The sequence below is a fragment of the Bufo gargarizans genome, chromosome 11 (genome assembly GCF_014858855.1).
Source record: "Bufo gargarizans isolate SCDJY-AF-19 chromosome 11, ASM1485885v1, whole genome shotgun sequence".
NCBI lineage: Eukaryota > Metazoa > Chordata > Amphibia > Anura > Bufonidae > Bufo > Bufo gargarizans.
Window position 1 is genome coordinate 48523685 of NC_058090.1, and position 20756 is coordinate 48544440.

Sequence of the window (20756 nt, forward strand, 5' to 3'; positions counted from 1 at the left end):
TATTGTAGGGTGCTCAGGGCTTTATAGTCAAGGTTCGTGGATATGCATACCTCCACCATTCGGATCTATGCATAGGCTGAGCAGCCAGGGAAAGTGCCAGGTCTTCTACAGGGGTCTCCCTTTCGTTCCTTAGCTTTTGGATCCAGCGAGACATTTATGCATGTTGTTTTGCCTTGTTACCTGTACACATTCCGTGACATTATAAGCCGCCAAAACCGTCTTAAGCATGGATCCGGTTTCACTTTTGGCTGAACGCTTCCAGGGTCTTTCATTGGAGGTAGCTGACCTCCGTAAGACTTTTTCTCAGCTTCAAGTGACCGGTTCAGCTTGCGTTCATGGAGCTTGTTCTGAGCCTAAGATCTCGCTCCCGGATACGTTCTCCGGGGGTAGTGAGAATTTTGTGCGTTTTAGAGAGGCTTGCAAACTCCATTTTCACCTTCTTCCCCATTCTTCTGGTGATGAGGAACGGAGGGTGGGGATCATTATATCGCTGCTCAGGGGTAACGCTCAGTCCTGGGCCTTTTCGCTGCCGGAGGGGGCACGGCCCCTCCGTTCAGTGGATGAATTCTTTTTAGCCCTGGGTCAGATATATGATGATCCGGATCGTATTGCTCTGGCAGAGTCTAGACTACGTCTCCTATGCCAGGGTAAACAATCCACAGAAATATACTGCTCAGAATTTCGGAGTTGGGCAGCTGATACTGGTTGGAATGATGCTGCACTCCGAAGTCAATTTTGCCATGGTCTTTCAGAGGGATTGAAGGATGCATTTGCCTTTCATGAAAGGCCTATTTCTTTGGACTCTGCTATGTCTCAGGCCGTTCGTATTGACAGGCGTCTTAGAGAGAGAGGAGAGATCTCTCCTTCCTGTCATACTCGGTCCCAGGACTGTGCAGCGGTCCCATTCTCTGCGCAGGGGTCTCAGTCGCTGTCAGCCCCTTCTGAGCAGGAGCCCATGCAGCTGGGGTTGATTGCTTCTGACAATAGAAGATTCAGCCCGCATGGGAGGGTTTGTTTTTGTTGTGGAGGTATTAATCATTTGGCAAATATTTGTCCCTCTAGGAGATTCAGGCAGTTCTCTGGGTATAATAAAGAAACAAAGAGGAAAAAATCTTTGAAAAATGTTCCGTCTGTTACTATTGGCAGGATTGAGGCGGAGATTGAAGATTTTCCGTTTGCTTGTAGTTCCCGTTTTGTCCTGCCGGCTAGGGTGGCGCTAGAGAGCAAGAACATTTTTTGTGAGATTTTTGTGGATAGTGGAGCAGCGGTCAATCTCATTGATAATCACTTTGCGATAACTCATGGTTTCCAGGTGTGCGCTTTGAGAAAGGATATTCCTGTATTTGCTATCGATTCCGCTCCACTTTCTCAGAAATCATTAAAGGGCATAGTTCACAATATCCGTTTAATTGTGAGTGATGCTCATGTTGAGGATGTGTCATGTTTCGTCCTTAGCGGTTTGCCCACCCCGCTGGTGTTGGGGCTGCCCTGGCTCACTAAGCATAACCCCACCATTGATTGGCAAGCGAAGCAAATAAATGGTTGGAGTGACTTTTGCAGAGAGAATTGCCTCATGACATCTGTTTCTGAGGTTGCTACTAAGACTATACCATCTTTTCTCTCTGAATTTTCGGATGTCTTCTCTGAGAGTGGAGTTCAGGATTTGCCCCCGCACAGGGAGTACGATTGCCCTATTAATCTCATCCCAGGCGCCAAGCTGCCTAAATCTCGTTTATACAATCTTTCCCAACCTGAGAGGATCGCTATGCGTGCTTATATCTCTGAGAGTCTGAGAAAGGGACACATACGACCCTCGAAGTCACCTGTTGCCGCTGGTTTTTTCTTTGTTAAGAAAAAAGATGGTTCTTTAAGACCTTGTCTGGATTTCAGGGAGCTGAACAATATCACAATTCGTGACCCTTATCCGCTTCCTCTGATCCCGGACCTATTTAACCAGGTTGTTGGGGCTAAAGTCTTTTCCAAATTAGATTTAAGAGGGGCATACAACCTGGTCAGGGTCAGAGAAGGGGACGAATGGAAGACGGCCTTCAATACCCCTGAGGGCCATTTTGAAAACTTGGTTATGCCTTTTGGTTTGATGAATGCCCCAGCCGTTTTCCAGCATTTCGTGAACAGCATTTTTTATCATTTGATGGGAAAATTTGTATTGGTGTATTTGGATGACATTTTGATTTTTTCTCCCGATTTCAAAACTCATAAGGAACATTTACGTCAGGTCTTGCTCATCCTGCGGGAGAATAAATTATATGCGAAACTGGAAAAATGTGTGTTTGCGGTTCCAGAAATTCAATTTCTGGGGTTTCTTCTCTCCGCTTCTGGTTTTCGCATGGACCCAGAGAAGGTCCGCGCTGTGCTTGAGTGGGAGCTTCCTGAGAATCAAAAGGCGCTGATGCGTTTTTTGGGCTTTGCCAATTATTACAGGAAGTTCATCTTGAATTATTCTTCTATTGTTAAACCACTCACTGATATGACCAGAAAGGGGGTAGATTTTTCTTCTTGGTCAGTAGAGGCGCGTAAGGCTTTTTCTGATATCAAGGAGAGTTTTGCTTCCGCTCCCATCTTGGTGCAACCTGATGTTTCGTTACCCTTCATAGTTGAGGTTGATGCTTCTGAGGTGGGTGTGGGGGCGGTCTTGTCTCAGGGTTCCTCTCCTGCCAATTGGCGACAGTGTGCCTTTTTCTCAAGAAAACTCTCCTCCGCAGAGAGAAATTACGATGTGGGAGATAGGGAATTGTTGGCCATCAAGTTGGCTTTTGAGGAATGGCGCCATTGGCTAGAGGGAGCCAGACACCCTATTACCGTATTTACTGACCATAAAAATCTGGCCTACTTGGAGTCAGCCAAGCGTCTGAACCCGAGACAGGCCAGATGGTCGTTGTTCTTTTCTAGGTTTAATTTTGTTGTCACGTTCCGCCCTGGAGTTAAGAATGTGAAGGCAGATGCCCTGTCACGTTGTTTTCCGGGAGGCGGGAATTTTGAAGACCCGGGTCCCATTTTGGCTGAAAGTGTGGTGGTCTCTGCTCTTTTTCCTGAATTGGAGGCAGAGGTGCAGGCAGCCCAGTCAGAGGCTCCTGATCTTTGTCCTCCTGGGAGGTTGTTTGTGCCTCTCGCTTTAAGACACAAGATTTTTAAAGAACACCACGATACGGTCCTTGCTGGGCACCCGGGGGTAAGAGCCACACTGGATCTCATCGCTCGGAGATTCTGGTGGCCTGCGCTTCGTAAGTCGGTTGAGGGTTTTGTGGCAGCCTGCGAGACTTGCGCTCGTGCCAAAGTCCCTCATTCACGGCCATCAGGTCCTCTCCTTCCCTTACCCATTCCTTCCTGTCCTTGGACACATCTGTCCATGGACTTTATCACGGACCTGCCTCGTTCCTAGGGGAAGACTGTGATTCTGGTGGTGGTGGACCGTTTTAGCAAAATGGTGCATTTCATCCCTTTTCCTGGTTTGCCCAATGCTAAGACGCTGGCGCAGGCATTTGTTGATCACATTGTCAAATTGCACGGTATTCCTTCAGACATAGTCTCTGATAGGGGCACGCAGTTTGTTTCCAGATTCTGGAAGGCTTTCTGTTCTCGCTTGGGGGTTCGGTTGTCATTCTCTTCTGCTTTCCACCCGCAGTCGAATGGCCAGACAGAGCGCGTCAATCAGAATCTGGAGACATATCTGCGCTGTTTTGTGGCGGAGAATCAAGAGGATTGGTGTTCTTTTTTGTCCCTTGCTGAGTTTGCTTTAAATAACCGTCGTCAGGAGTCCTCTGATAAGTCACCATTTTTTGGTGCATATGGGTTTCATCCACAGTTTGGGACTTTCTCGGGAGAGGGGTCTTCTGGTTTACCTGATGAGGACAGATTCTCCTCGTCTTTGTCATCTATTTGGCAAAAGATTCAAGATAATCTAAAGAGCATGAGTGAGAGATATAAGCGTGTGGCTGATAAGAGACGTGTGCTTGGTCCGGACCTGAATGTTGGTGATCTGGTGTGGTTGTCTACCAAGAATATCAAATTGAAGGTTCCCTCCTGGAAGTTGGGTCCTAGGTTTATTGGGCCTTACAAAATCCTGTCTGTCATCAATCCTGTTGCATACCGTCTTGATCTTCCTCAGACTTGGAAGATCCATAATGTTTTTCATAAGTCCTTATTGAAACCTTATGTTCAACCCATTGTACCCTCGCCTTTGCCTCCTCCTCCGATTATGGTTGATGGGAATCTTGAATTTCAGGTCTCTAGGATTGTGGATTCTCGTCTTGTCCGCGGTTCTCTTCAGTACCTTGTTCACTGGGAGGGGTATGGTCCTGAGGAGAGGATGTGGGTCTCAGTGACGGACATTAAAGCCTCTCGTCTCATCAAGGCTTTCCATAGGTCCCATCCTGAGAAGGTGGGTTCTGAGTGTCCGGAGTCCACTCGTAGAGGGAGGGGTACTGTCACAACCAGACAGCTGAGAAGCTCTGACAGAGGCCTTTCAGAACCTCCCCCTTGAGTTCTGTGTTGTGGTATTCAGTTCCTCCTCTCATTAGCGTCTCTCAGCTGTTATGTGTTGGACTAATTGTTTCCCTTTAAATTCTTCCCCAGAATGCTTTTCTGGGCGGCTTATATTTCTTCCTGGAGTATGTGTGCTTGCCCATCTGGTTCTCCTCTCCTCCACAAAGTTAAGTGTTACACTGTTATCTGTTATTTTCTGTTTGCTGGATCCCAGGTGACCCTGACTCCCTCCCTGTCTGGTGTAGGGAGCCGGTGGTCGTGTCCCCTCACTATTGTAGGGTGCTCAGGGCTTTATAGTCAAGGTTCGTGGATATGCATACCTCCACCATTCGGATCTATGCATAGGCTGAGCAGCCAGGGAAAGTGCCAGGTCTTCTACAGGGGTCTCCCTTTTGTTCCTTAGCTTTTGGATCCAGCGAGACATTTATGCATGTTGTTTTGCCTTGTTACCTGTACACATTCCGTGACAGAAACGTAATTCAACTTTTCCCATGCTAAAAGGTGTCCATAGGCATCTCCTGAGGACTGTCAAAGTGCCCAGGATGAGCCCTGCCCCTATGTCAAAGGTGAAGGAGAATCTACACAGCAGGGTAAGAAATTACAGAAATGACAGCAGTGCCCTGTGTAGTTTCTCTTGCTGCTCTGTGTAACAGTAACTACATGCAGAGCAAGAGCGGCAGTGAGCTTCACCCTGCCAGTTTAATAATGCTTTGACCAGAAGAGTAACTTTGTGTCATCTCAGACAATGTGGGCATATTGTAAGGATATGCCCCCATTGTGTGATAGGAACCAGAAAAGTCCTGGAGGGCACACTGGGCATGCGCGGTTGCTCTCCATTAATTTACATGGGGCGACCGAAAATAGTCGAGCGCTGGCTCAGCTATTTCCGTCTGCCCCATAGAAATTATTGGGAGCGGTGTCCGAGCAAGCTTGGGGTTCTCCTATTCATTTCAATGGGGATTCCAAAAATAGCCAAACACGCCGCTCTGCAATTTTTGGCGGGCCAATAGAAAGGCTTGGTGGTGGCCGAAACGGCACCGCCAGCCACTACTTTGCCGGCCTCCAGTTAGGCTTCGTTTTAGAGATATATTCTAGCAATATGCCCCCATTGTCTGAGATGGGAGTAATCTCTTTAAAAGATTCGTGCTCCAACGCATAATCTTTAAGGGGACCTGTCAACTACCATGTGCCATTTGTACATTCCCTATAGCTATGCTCTGGCATCTGTAACACCCTAGAGTGGTGTTACCACTCCTGCACCTTGCTACTGTCTTTAATGGGCTAACACAGTGTCATCTTATGTATTTTTGTCCAGGTCCTCCATAATGTACATTCCTAATCTTGTTATGCAATTGTTCTTATGTAATGTGCCTGGTTCACCCGCAGGTGGCAGCAAACACGGTAGAGCTATAGTTCGATAGAATGGAACTCATCATTCTATTCCACCCCCTTTGGTCAGAAGTGGGCCAGTCCTGCTTGCTACTAAAAGGAGGTGGGGCAGTTCTGGTTTGGGCTGGTTGAGACTCCATTTTGGAGAAAAGTCCAACTAAAAAGTGAAGTGCAGCAAAAAGAAGAAGCCAAGTTACCAAGTCAGCTTGTCAGTACAGCAGAGTGAGAGAAGGATAGAGCAGAGTTGAGTTTGCCTGCCAGTTTGATGCTAAAGCCTGCTGGAACCAAGACAAAGCCTGAAACTGTTTGGAGAAACATTTATTCAAGTAAAGCTGCCATTGAACTTCATCTGAAGGTCTGGACTCAAGTTATTTCTTCAAATCCCTCAATTATTCCCCCTATTGATTTTAAAAACACCAGCCAAGACAGATATGGAGTAGATCAGTGATGCCCAACCTACGGCCCGCGGGCCAAATCCGGCCTGCAAAGCTGTGTCATGCGGCCCGTGCAGTGCCGCCGGCATCAGGCAGCGAACTATGTGTGAGCGCTCATCTCGGCCAGCCATTGCCATTCAGTGAATCATTAACTGAATAGTCAGGCGGGATGAGCGCAGCCAGCAGTGACAGAGGAGGGGAGGTCACGTGGGCAGGGCCGCAGCAGGGGGATCAGCCTATGAAGTAGCATGCGTGCTCTGAGTCAGGAAGTGTGCGCGGACCTATCTCACTCACTTCTGTGCTTGCTGACGGCCGCAGCTCACCCTCCTCCAGGTAGGAAAAAAAACTTTCCATCTTTGCAGCCACTCGCTCGATCCAGCTCCTCTCTAGTCCTCCTGAAAACTGCTGTGTGCCTTGTAGTGTACACTGCAGCCGAGCCTGCTGCTGCTTCAGTAAAAAAAAAAAAAACACCCACTGTGCTGTGTGTGTCAGGGCATATTACTGTGAAGGGGGCACATAGGGCATTATTAGTATGGAGGGGGCATAATGGGCATTATTACTGTGAAGGGGGCACAGAGGACATTACTACTGTGAAGGGGGCACAGAGCACATTACTACTGTGAAGGGAGCAAAGAGGGCATTGCTACTACAAAATGCCCAGATGTGCCCCCTTCACAGTGGTAATGCCCAGATGTGCCCCCTTCACAGTGGTAATGCCTAGATGTGTCCCCTTCACAGTAGTAATGCCCAGATGTGCCCCCTTCACAGTGGTAATGCCTATATGTGCCCCCTTTCACAGTGGTAATGCCCAGATGTGCCCCCTTCACAGTGGTAATGCCTATATGTGCCCCCTTTCACAGTGGTAATGCCCAGATGTGCCCCCTTTCACAGTGGTAATGCCCAGATGTGCTCCCTTTCACAGTGGTAATGCCCAGATGTGCTCCCTTTCACAGTGGTAATGCCCAGATGTGCTCCTTTTCACAGTGGTAATGCCCAGATGTGCTCCTTTTCACAGTGGTAATGCCCAGATGTGCTCCTTTTCACAGTGGTAATGCCCAGATGTGCTCCTTTTCACAGTGGTAATGCCCAGATGTGCTCCTTTTCACAGTGGTAATGCCCAGATGTGCTCCTTTTCACAGTGGTAATGCTCAGATGTTCTCCTTTTCACAGTAGTAATGCCCAGATGTGCTCCTTTTCACAGTAGTAATGCCCAGATGTGACCCCTTTCACAGTGGTAATGCCCAGATGTGACCCCTTTCACAGTGGTAATGCCCAGATGTGCCCCCTTTACAGAGGTAATGCCCAAATGTGCACCCTTCACAGATAAAATGTCCAGATATTTGCCCCTTTACAATAGTAATGCTCATATGTGCCCCCTCACAGTGTTTGCGTTTCTTTCTGGCAAAGCTACCTGGTTCTGACCCGTGAAATTTATACCATGTCTAGTGCGGCCCTCAGACGAAAAACGGTTGGGCACCACTGGAGTAGATAAATAGGTTCTTCTTTATTAAATGTTGTGCATCAGGTAAAAAAAAATGTGTTTCGGGGATACTCAGGTCCCCTTCATCAGGTTAAAATACTTAATATTAATATTAACAGTTACATATGGCTGCCTTGCCACTGATTGAAGAAAACTGATTTAGGGTAAAATTTACTCATTATGCTGAAATTGAGCAAAAATCAATAATGTAACATTTTACATGTCTGTGAAAGTCTAGGTACATGTCTATGTAAAATTCTAGTAGGCCAAACTGGCTATTCAATTTAGGGATTTCATTCATGTTGACTGGTTGGATTGTAGTTTAAAGGGAACCTGTCACCATGAAAATGCAAATTAATATGCAGGCAGCATGTTATAGAAGAGGAGGAGCTGAGCAGATCGATATATAGCTTTCTGCTTAAAAATCCAGTATAACATGTATTTCATTCATTTACATTTCTGCTCATTCTGGACTTTAAAGTCCAAGAGGCGGTCCTATCAGTGACTGACAGCCATCCCTCTATGAGGAAGAGGTCCTATCAGTGACTGACAGCCATCCCTCTATGACTGTGTGTACAGAGATAGCTGTCAATCACTGATAGGACACCTCCTGGATTTCAAAGCCCAGAATGAGCAGGAGTTTAAATGTATAAAATACAAGTTTTACTGAATCTTTTCCAGTAAATCTATATACGGTAATCAATCTGCTCAGCATCTCCTGCTCTATAACATGCTGCCTGTAGCTTAGATACCATGTTCAACGTGACAGGTTCCCTTTAAAAAGTGTGTGATATAGCTGCCCCCAGACTACATTGCTGAGCATGCTGGATCATCCGTTTCCTTCTTTATTAATACTGTACTCTCTCTAAAGAGGTTTTATAATGGATTCTTACAATCACTAGAGACAGTGGCATATCTTTATTTCTGGAAACCTACTGCATACTAGTTCATTTATTAACTTATATCTCAGTGGGACTTTCCAGCTTTAGGATCCATTCACACGCCCGCAATTTCGTTCTGCATTTTGCGGAATGGAATTGCGGACCCATTAATTTCTATGGGGCAGCACAATTTCCGGGTCTGCAATTCTGTTCCCGAAAAAAATTGCGGACAACTGCAATTGCGGACAAGAATAGGCATATTCTATTAGTGCCGGTGATGTGCTGTCCGCAAAATGCGGAACACACATTGCAGTGTCCGTGTTTTGCGGATCCACGGATGCACAAAACAGGTTACGGACGTGTGAATGGACCGTTAGCCTCTGCTAGCACAGTCACTTTTGCCTTTAATTATAATATATATATTAGAATATTGAGTACAAATCCACAATATATTATTCATAAGACATCTCCAAACCAAATGAGCTCGTTAAGCAGTTCCTCAAAAAATATCACATTTGTTTCTTACTTAACGTTTATTTAAATTGACTCAAAATTATTTGTATATATTCACCATATACCATAACCATTTTTATAGATGATGTCAATTTATTAGGTTTAGGTTACATAAAATTAAATAAGAAATATCTGCATTGTTTTTGTTAAGAAATATCTGCATTGTTTTGACACAGGTTGGCGTCCAAGAAGATCTATTCTGTTCTGCAGCTGGGGAGCAGAGGAATATGGACTTATTGGTTCTACAGAAAGTGTAGAAGTAAGTTTCCTAGACCTAATCTGAACACCGAGGTCCTTCATTTACTAGTAAACAGTCTTGATCTCAACCTAAACCTCCTCATCGCCATCTAGACCCAGGATTTTCAACCTGTAGTGCATGTTCCACAAGGGGTATTTATCATGAGTATAATATTTTAAGTCAGTTTTCTTGTGTCTGCATTGACATACTTTGTGGCAAATTTATCGAACGACACACGTTTTGTTAAATTTGTCTAATCTTTTAAACACTTTTGTCTAGGAATCTCCAAAACAAAAACAAACTTCAGTTTTCTACACTAACCCCTCCCCATTGGAGTAGCTTTTATGACAGACTTTTTCAAAAAGTCCCAGTGATAAATCTGGAGTGAAAATTATCAAAGAGGACCTTTCACCACTCCTGACCTGCCTGTTTTAATAGTTTCATGCATTTTCCCTGTAATAACAGTTCTGGAGCATCTATTCTTATGGCTCTATGTTGTCCCATTCCTTTATTATTTCTACTCGAAGTAATGAATGAATTACTAGCAGTCTGCAGTAAGGGTACAGAGGGGAGGTAACCAGTTGAGGGTGTGTACCTGCACAGTCAGAAAATGGCAGCACTGATTGGATAGAGTCAGTCTGTGCAGGTACCACCCCCCCCCCCAACTGGTTACCTCCCCTCTGTACCCTTATGGAAGGCTAAGAGCAATTAATTCATCACTTCTAGTAGAAATACATCACATCAACTATTCCACCTACACTTTTAAAAACTGCAGTGAGTGGTGTAAAAATGCAAAAAGTCCTAAAATTTCTCAGAAATGTCTTATTTTGCGGCTTGTTGAAGACTGGAATGGCTTGATAAATTCCCCCACTCCATGTCACTAACAGATTTTCACTGTCCTGATAATGTGACTTTAACTGGTATATTTAATTGAAACAGGTACAGATGATTTTTAAGGAAGTTCATTTTATTTTTTATTCTGAAGGCCCAGAATAAAAAATAAAATCTGAAAATGATGGCTTTAAGTACCTCTAAATACTTTATGCTTATAGTGTTGAGATCCAATATAAAGGCAGCCTTTATCGATTGGAGCAATTTTGGCAATGCAATTTTGATTAATTTTATTTTCATAATTGGATTTATAAGGTTTGTCACGATGAAAATTCCTGTCCATATGTTCTGTTGGAGCAGATGGATGTCCTGCTTCTGTGGGCCAAAGCAAATAACTGCTAATAAACTGCCCTCTATGTAATAAGACAAATCATCTAATGAGAATCAGACATTGCTTTTGAATTGTGGTTCAACAGAATAAAAAAAACTAAAAAAAGCGAATGGACTAGCCTGGACAAAACTGATGGTACCCCTAGAAGATATTGAAAATAATTTAACCATAGGGCCATATTAAACTAAAATGTTTCTGTAATTAGCATCACAGGTGTCTTTAAACTTGTAATCAGTCTGACTAAGAGATGAAAAGTAGTCACTGTGATGTTTGGTATGAAGGTGGGTACCACACTGAACATCTGCCAAAGAAAGCTAATAAGAGAGTTGTCTCAGGAGATTAGAAAGAAAATTATAAACAAACATGTTAAAAGGTAAAGGATAGAAGACCATCTCCAAACAGCTTGATGTTCCTGTTAATACAATTGCACATTATTCAAAAGTTCAAGGTCTACGGGACTGTAGCCAACCTCCCTGGGTGTGGCCGCAAGAGAAAAATCAATGACAAATTGAAGAGACAGATAATACAAATGGTCAAAGAGCCCAGAACAACTTTCAAGGACATTAGAGTTAATCTCCAAGGTCAAGGTACCTTAGTGTCAGACCACACCATCCATCACTGTCTTAGCCAAAGTGGACTTAATGAAAGACGACCAAGGAGAAAGCCACTAGTGAAAGCAAATCATAAAAAAACAAGACTGGAATTTGACAAAATGCATATTGACAGGCCACACAGCTTTGGTGAGAATGTCCTTTGGACCGATGAGACAAAACTGAAGCTTTTTTGCAAATAAAATAAGTTCTATGTTCACAGATGCAAAAATGAAGCATACATGGAAAAGAACCTTGTACCTACTGTAAAACATGGAGAAGGCTTTGGGGCTGCTTTGCTGCATCAGGCACAGGGTGTCTTGAATCTGTGCAGGGTACACTGAAGTCTAAAGACTCAAGCATTCTGTAGTGAAATGTGATGCCCAGTGTCAGAACGCCTGGTCTGTCACAGGTCCTCCAACACGATAATGACCCAAAACACTGAGCTAAAACATTCAAGAATGGCTAAGAGCAAAGCGCTGGACCATTCTGAAGAGGCCTTCTATGAGCCCTGATGTAAATCATATTAAACATCTGTGGAAGGAGCTGAAATATGCAGTCTAGAGAAGGCATCCTTCAGACCTGAGACAGTTGCGGAGCTGGTCAAAATACCTGTGGACAGGTGCAGAAGTCTTATTGATTGCCTCAAAAGGTTGTGCAACAAAATATTACATTAAAGGAACCATCATTTTTATCCTGGTCATTTTCATTAGTTTGTTTTATAAATTATTCTGTTGAACCACAATTCAAAACCAATGTCTGATTTCAGTAAATTTTGTATCTATTACCTTTGTCAGTTTCAAGTTATTTCAATGACCGTTGTGGGTTTTTGTTTCTATAACAGCTTTTTTTTTCTCCAGTAAATGTATAGACATTAGACTGACACTAGTCATCCGACCGAAGGTTGGTCATATAAAAAGAGGAGTATTACTAACATTAGTGACAATCTGTACACAGATGGGGAAAACAATGGAGTAGAAATTGTCGGTTTTTGGTTACAACCAGCCATTAGCCCGACGATCTTTAAATAGTGGATGAAAAATCCAGGACGGTGGATTAGTTTTGTCAACCAATTGTCAGAAGTTTGTTTCCCGTTTATTGGACGCATTTTTCCTTATGTCATTAGCGTAATGACATGTCAGCATTCGGTTGACCTGTCTGTGTCCAGTCCTCTACTACTCTGCAGGTCATGACTGTGATAACTAATGCAAATTAGAACGGATTGTTAATATAGATTAGGATTGAATACATTTAAAAAAAATTATATGTTCTGACAGGAACTGGGAAAAATATTAGGACATCGGGCCGTCGCTTACCTCAATGTGGACCTCGCCCTTGCAGGTAAAGTAAAAGCAGCACTGAGTGTCATTAGAAAATGTCCTATTTTGTTTCTCATTTTTAACCATTTTTTTAAAAAGAATTTTGGGTGATTTTTTTTAAACATTTTTCTACTATCTAGATAAAAAAAAAATCTTGAAATTGTTCAGTTTTCACTTTGGCTGCTCAACCTCATAATAGGCCGACACTTCCTGTTCTGTAGAGATCACTTCTCAGAAGTAATCTCACTATCATCACATGTAGGATTGCAATGAAAGGTAACATCTATAAATAGGTAGCACAGGATCCCCTATTCACAGTAAGTGTTGGTCATAGCTCACATAATCTCCCTCTCTGAACAGGTCACAGAGCATACTTAGAAAACTCTCCTGGTACTGTACCCAAATCCATGATGCACTTCTTCTGTCTCTGCCACAGCTCCAGTACCGCTGCTAACAATGCCCAGCTAGTTTATAGCTCCTCCCACGCGGCTGTTTACATACACACTGCCCTATCACTGCTCCTAACAACACCCAGCTAGTTTATAGCTCCTCCCAGCCAGTTACTTACATAGACACTCCCCTATCACTGCCACTAACAAGGCCCAGCTAGTTCATAGCTCCTCCTACCTGGCTGTTTACATAGGCACTCCCCTATAACCGCCACTAACAAGGCCTGGCTAGTTTATAGCTCCTCCCACTGAGTTACTTACAAAGACACTCCCCTATCACTGCCCCTTTGACACACCCATGGACATAACATCACACAGACATAGGAAAGAACTGCATGGACATGATCATGTGTCCACAGCCTAAAATGGAAGATAGGAGCAATAAAGATAAAAGAAACACATTACAAACTTACAGCTACCTTCATAAATGATTGTTTTAAAGGATGTTGATGAAAACCAGAAAAAAACCTTTACAGTGAATACCAGACACAAGACACCAAAGGAGTGGCGCTGTTTGTGGACATAAGCAGACCTTTTTTCTAACCTTATACAACCCTAGGGCAGAATGGTTCTACTAGACAGATATAACTGTATTATTGATTTCCATGTATACACACTTATACTTTTATCTGTTAAATTGAAAAAATGCAATACCCATTTTCAAATATTGTCTCTTCCAAACATTAGCCATTATATTCTGAGCACTGCAGTACAGATACCGTGCAGTATAACAAAACACACAGTAAAGCGAAGTACCGTATTGTAAGAACCTTGTCTACTTCAAGAATACCCACTTCATAGGATGAAATGAAATGCTTGGGCTTTTGCCAAAATGATCAAGTATGCTATTTTTTTTTTAGCTTTGTTCTGTATTTTCGATCAATCATTAAAAGTATTTTATGTAATATAGTTTTCGTTATCAAATCTTTTGTATGAATTTCCTAGTGAGCATAGCAATGTTCTGGAATCAATCTAAGGACTGTATTACACCCAACAGATTATCTGACAGATTTTCTGACCAATCATTGGTCAGATGGCTGTTTACACACAAAGATTTTATTTTTTCTTATACACACTGTGACGAAACCAACCTCGCCACGGTGTTTTGGAGGGGGCTGGTTGCTAGCCTCTTGCCTCAGGATTATGGCCCATACTAACTTTAAAGAAAACAGACCGGCCGCACAGCTTAAATCTGTCTTTGGAATTGTGTTTTATGTTATTATGCGTTTGGTTAAATTGTATGTTATGTGAGGGCACCCAGATAGCTAATATTATTGTATTCGTGTATTCTGAGTGCCATTCACCTAATGATATGCACTCAGACTTGAGCTATCTGGGGATATGTTAAATGTCTGTGTTTGCTGTGGGGGTGTGACATTGTGTGTTTGGGTGGTGATTACTGTCCTGTTGTCTCCACGTGTGTATTGGTGTTTTCCCTTTGTCCTGAGACATAATTGGATTGCTCCTCGGGTGTCGCCAGGCAGAGAGGAGGAAACCATGATGCATTGTGGGGATGTGTTGTGTCTGTGTATCCTGAATTTCTGCATATCTGTCCTGTGTCGCAGTCTCCATTCTGGTCCCCTAAGGGCGTGGCCACCAGATGGGGACCTGCATAAATACGGGCGGGTAGCCCTCAATAAAGTGTTCCTGTTTTATCCTTCATCATGTTGAGACTGGTGTTTGGATAACTGATCAAACTGGGGGATTGCTATACGCTGAAGATTTGCTATACTCCCCTGGCATAACTACTAGCTCTTGTAAGAGCTGTTCCTGCTCTCTGGCTGTAGGAGAGGTTCACCCACTGGAGCCTTGTAGTAGGTCCAGCGTGGGTGGAGGACGGTGAGACCCCAACCAAGCTACGGCGGTTTGTGGGGTCTGCAGTGCGTACGGTGTCAAGTGGAGTGCTTGGAGTCCTCGGAAAGCACTAGGAGCATCTATCGACGGAGGTACCCGGTCGGGGTGCTAGGAGATCCGTTACACACACCAACTATTGGTCTGATTGGACAGAAATCGGTCAGATAATCTGTAGGGATGAGCGAACTCGAACTGTATAGTTCGGGTTCGTACCGAATTTTGGGGTGTCCGTGACACGGACCCGAACCCGGACATTTTCGTAAAAGTCCGGGTTCGGGTTCGGTGTTCGTCGCTTTCTTCGCGCTTTTGTGACGCTTTCTTGGCGCTTTTTGAAAGGCTGCAAAGCAGCCAATCAACAAGCGTCATACTACTTGCCCCAAGAGGCCATCACAGCCATGCCTACTATTGGCATGGCTGTGATTGGCCAGAGCACCATGTGACCCAGCCTCTATTTAAGCTGGAGTCACATAGCGCCGCCCGTCACTCTGCTCTGATTAGCGTAGGGAGAGGTTGCGGCTGCGACAGTAGGGCGAGATTAGGCAGATTAACTCCTCCAAAGGACTTGATTAACTGATCGATCTGCAGCTGTGGATCATTGAGCTGCTGATCCTCAATTGCTCACTGTTTTTAGGCTGCACAGACCGTTTGTCAGTCTCATTTTTCTGGGGTGATCGGCGGCCATTTTGTGTCTTGTGGTGCGCCAGCACAAGCTGCGACCAAGTGCATTTAACCCTCAATGGTGTGGTTGTTTTTTGGCTAAAGCCTACATCAGGGTGAAGCTGTCACACCAAGTGCATTTAACCAGCAATAGTCTGTTCATTTTTTGGCCATATACAAAATCAGGGGCAAGCTGCGCCTGTCACCAAGTGCATTTAACCCTCAATGGTGTGGTTGTTTTTTGGCTAAAGCCTACATCAGGGTGAAGCTGTGACACCAAGTGCATTTAACCAGCAATAGTCTGTTCATTTTTTGGCCATATACAAAATCAGGGGCAAGCTGCGCCTGTCACCAAGTGCATTTAACCCTCAATGGTGTGGTTGTTTTTTGGCTAAAGCCTACATCAGGGTGAAGCTGTCACACCAAGTGCATTTAACCAGCAATAGTCTGTTCATTTTTTGGCCATATACAAAATCAGGGGCAAGCTGCGCCTGTCACCAAGTGCATTTAACCCTCAATGGTGTGGTTGTTTTTTGGCTAAAGCCTACATCAGGGTGAAGCTGTCACACCAAGTGCATTTAACCAGCAATAGTCTGTTTATTTTTTGGCCATATCCCAGTCTAATTCTGTCACTAAATCCATACCGGTCACCCAGCGCCTAAATACTAGGCCTCAAATTTATATCCAGCTAAATCTGTCCCTAGTGCTGTAGCTGGGCGAGTTATTTAGTGTCCGTTCAAGCACATTTCTTGTTCTGGGTTGAAATACAATTCCCAATTTAGCAATTTCATAATTTAGTGGTTCCTGCTATATCAGAGCTATTTGAAATCTATCCCAAAAAGGGTATATAATATTGAAGGTGCACATTGGGTCATTCAGAATAACTTCACACACACCCGCTACTGTGTATTTCCAAGTCTAATTCTGTCACTAAACCCATACCTGTCACCCAGCGCCTAAATACTAGGCCTCAAATTTAAATCCCTCTAAATCTCTCGTTACCCGCTGTACTGTTGTTGCTGGGCAAGATATTTAGTGTCCGTCAAAGCACATTTTTTGTTCTGGGTTGAAGTACAATTCCCAATTTAGCAATTTCATAATTTAGTGGTTTCTGCTATATCAGAGCTATTTGAAATCTATCCCTAAAAGGGTATATAATATTGAAGGTGCACATAGGGTCATTCAGAATAACTTCACACACACGCTTCTGTGCATTTCCAAGTCTAATTCTGTCACTAAATCCATACCGGTGACCCAGCGCCTAAATACTAGGCCTCAAATTTATATCCCGCTAAATCTCTCGTTACCGCTGTACTGTTGTTGCTGGGCAAGATATTTAGTGTCCGTCAAAGCACATTTTTTGTTCTGGGTTGAAGTACAATTCCCAATTTAGCAATTTCATAATTTAGTGGTTTCTGCTATATCAGAGCTATTTGAAATCTATCCCTAAAAGGGTATATAATATTGAAGGTGCACATAGGGTCATTCAGAATAACTTCACACACACGCTTCTGTGCATTTCCAAGTCTAATTCTGTCACTAAATCCATACCGGTGACCCAGCGCCTAAATACTAGGCCTCAAATTTAAATCCCTCTAAATCTCTCGTTACCCACCGCTGTACTGTTGTTGCTGGGCAAGATATTTAGTGTCCGTCAAAGCACATTTTTTGTTCTGGGTTGAAGTACAATTCCCAATTTAGCAATTTCATAATTTAGTGGTTTCTGCTATATCAGAGCTATTTGAAATCTATCCCTAAAAGGGTATATAATATTGAAGGTGCACATAGGGTCATTCAGAATAACTTCACACACACGCTTCTGTGCATTTCCAAGTCTAATTCTGTCACTAAATCCATACCGGTGACCCAGCGCCTAAATACTAGGCCTCAAATTTAAATCCCTCTAAATCTCTCGTTACCCACCGCTGTACTGTTGTTGCTGGGCAAGATATTTAGTGTCCGTCAAAGCACATTTTTTGTTCTGGGTTGAAGTACAATTCCCAATTTAGCAATTTCATAATTTAGTGGTTTCTGCTAAATCAGAGCTATTTGAAATCTATCCCTAAAAGGGTATATAATATTGAAGGTGCACATAGGGTCATTCAGAATAACTTCACACACACGCTTCTGTGCATTTCCAAGTCTAATTCTGTCACTAAATCCATACCGGTGACCCAGCGCCTAAATACTAGGCCTCAAATTTAAATCCCTCTAAATCTCTCGTTACCCACCGCTGTACTGTTGTTGCTGGGCAAGATATTTAGTGTCCGTCAAAGCACATTTTTTGTTCTGGGTTGAAGTACAATTCCCAATTTAGCAATTTCATAATTTAGTGGTTTCTGCTATATCAGAGCTATTTGAAATCTATCCCTAAAAGGGTATATAATATTGAAGGTGCACATAGGGTCATTCAGAATAACTTCACACACACGCTTCTGTGCATTTCCAAGTCTAATTCTGTCACTAAATCCATACCGGTGACCCAGCGCCTAAATACTAGGCCTCTAATTTATATCCCGCTAAATCTCTCGTTACCGCTGTACTGTTGTTGCTGGGCAAGATATTTAGTGTCCGTCAAAGCACATTTTTTGTTCTGGGTTGAAGTACAATTCCCAATTTAGCAATTTCATAATTTAGTGGTTCCTGCTATATCAGAGCTATTTGAAATCTATCCCAAAAGGGTATATAATATTGAAGGTGCACATTGGGTCATTCAGAATAACTTCACACACACCCGCTACTGTGTATTTCCAAGTCTAATTCTGTCACTAAACCCATACCTGTCACCCAGCGCAAATACGATAGGCCTCAAATTTAAATCCCTCTAAATCTCTCGTTACCGCTGTCCTGTTGTAGCTGGGAAAGTTATTTAGTGCCGTCAAAGCACATTTTTTGTTCTGGGTTGAAGTACAATTCCCAATTTAGCAATTTCATAATTTAGTGGTTCCTGCTATATCAGAGCTATTTGAAATCTATCCCAAAAAGGGTATATAATATTCAAGGTGCACATTGGGTCATTCAGAATAACTTCACACACACGCTTCTGTGCATTTCCAAGTCTAATTCTGTCACTAAATCCATACCGGTCACCCAGCGCCTAAATACTAGGCCTCAAATTTATATCCCGCTGAATTTGAATACAATACATTGGGCCAAATAATATATTTGTTGTTGTGGTGAACCATAACAATGAGAAAAACATCTAGTAAGGGACGCGGACGTGGACATGGTCGTGGTGGTGTTAGTGGACCCTCTGGTGCTGGGAGAGGACGTGGCCGTTCTGCCACATCCACACGTCCTAGTGTACCAACTACCTCAGGTCCCAGTAGCCGCCAGAATTTACAGCGATATATGGTGGGGCCCAATGCCGTTCTAAGGATGGTAAGGCCTGAGCAGGTACAGGCATTAGTCAATTGGGTGGCCGACAGTGGATCCAGCACGTTCACATTATCTCCCACCCAGTCTTCTGCAGAAAGCGCACAGATGGCGCCTGAAAACCAACCCCATCAGTCTGTCACATCACCCCCATGCATACCAGGGAAACTGTCTCAGCCTCAAGTTATGCAGCAGTCTCTTATGCTGTTTGAAGACTCCGCTGGCAGGGTTTCCCAAGGGCATCCACCTAGCCCTTCCCCAGCGGTGAAAGACATAGAATGCACTGACGCACAACCACTTATGTTTCCTGATGATGAGGACATGGGAATACCACCTCAGCATGTCTCTGATGATGACGAAACACAGGTGCCAACTGCTGCGTCTTTCTGCAGTGTGCAGACTGAACAGGAGGTCAGGGATCAAGACTGGGTGGAAGACGATGCAGGGGACGATGAGGTCCTAGACCCCACATGGAATGAAGGTCGTGCCACTGACTTTCACAGTTCGGAGGAAGAGGCAGTGGTGAGACCGAGCCAACAGCGTAGCAAAAGAGGGAGCAGTGGGCAAAAGCAGAACACCCGCCGCCAAGAGACTCCGCCTGCTACTGACCGCCGCCATCTGGGACCGAGCACCCCAAAGGCAGCTTCAAGGAGTTCCCTGGCATGGCACTTCTTCAAACAATGTGCTGACGACAAGACCCGAGTGGTTTGCACGCTGTGCCATCAGAGCCTGAAGCGAGGCATTAACGTTCTGAACCTGAGCACAACCTGCATGACCAGGCACCTGCATGCAAAGCATGAACTGCAGTGGAGTAAACACCTTAAAACCAAGGAAGTCACTCAGGCTCCCCCTGCTACCTCTTCTGCTGCTGCCGCCTCGGCCTATTCTGCTGCTGCCGCCTCGGCCTCTTCCTCCGCCTCTGGAGGAACGTTGGCACCTGCCGCCCAGCAAACAGGGGATGTACCACCAACACCACCACCACCACCTCCGTCACCAAGCGTCTCAACCATGTCACACGCCAGCGTTCAGCTCTCCATCTCACAAACATTTGATAGAAAGCGTAAATTCCCACCTAGCCACCCTCGATCCCTGGCCCTGAATGCCAGCATTTCTAAACTACTGGCCTATGAAATGCTGTCATTCAGGCTGGTGGACACAGACAGCTTCAAACAGCTCATGTCGCTTGCTGTCCCACAGTATGTTGTTCCCAGCCGGCACTACTTCTCCAAGAGAGCCGTGCCTTCCCTGCACAACCAAGTATCCGATAAAATCAAGTGTGCACTGCGCAACGCCATCTGTGGCAAGGTCCACCTAACCACAGATACGTGGACCAGTAAGCACGGCCAGGGACGCTATATCTCCCTAACTGCACACTGGGTAAATGTAGTGGCAGCTGGGCCCCAGGCGGAGAGCTGTTTGGCGCACGTCCTTCCGCCGCCAAGGATCGCAGGGCAACATTCTTTGCCTCCTGTTGCCACCTCCTCCTTCTCGGCTTCCTCCTCCTCTTCTTCCACCTGCTCATCCAGTCAGCCACACACCTTCACCACCAACTTCAGCACAGCCCGGGGTAAACGTCAGCAGGCCATTCTGAAACTCATATGTTTGGGGGACAGGCCCCACACCGCACAGGAGTTGTGGCGGGGTATAGAACAACAGACCGACGAGTGGTTGCTGCCGGTGAGCCTCAAGCCCGGCCTGGTGGTGTGTGATAATGGGCGAAATCTCGTTGCAGCTCTGGGACTAGCCAATTTGACGCACATCCCTTGCTTGGCGCATGTGCTGAATTTGGTGGTGCAGAAGTTCATTCACAACTACCCCGACATGTCAGAGCTGCTGCATAAAGTGCGGGCCG

General features: G+C 44.6%; 1 protein-coding gene across 4 annotated transcripts in view; it reads left to right on the top strand.

Annotated features, from left to right (window-relative positions):
- The window catches only part of LOC122922106 (N-acetylated-alpha-linked acidic dipeptidase 2-like), a 155890-nt gene that overhangs the window by 104753 nt on the left and 30381 nt on the right, over positions 1-20756 (top strand). For all 4 annotated transcript variants that reach the window (XM_044272581.1, XM_044272580.1, XM_044272582.1 and 1 more), the window contains 2 exons: positions 9377-9459; positions 12528-12591. In XM_044272581.1, the coding sequence (XP_044128516.1) occupies positions 9377-9459; positions 12528-12591 (147 nt within the window). The remainder of the gene's footprint in view (positions 1-9376; positions 9460-12527; positions 12592-20756) is intronic.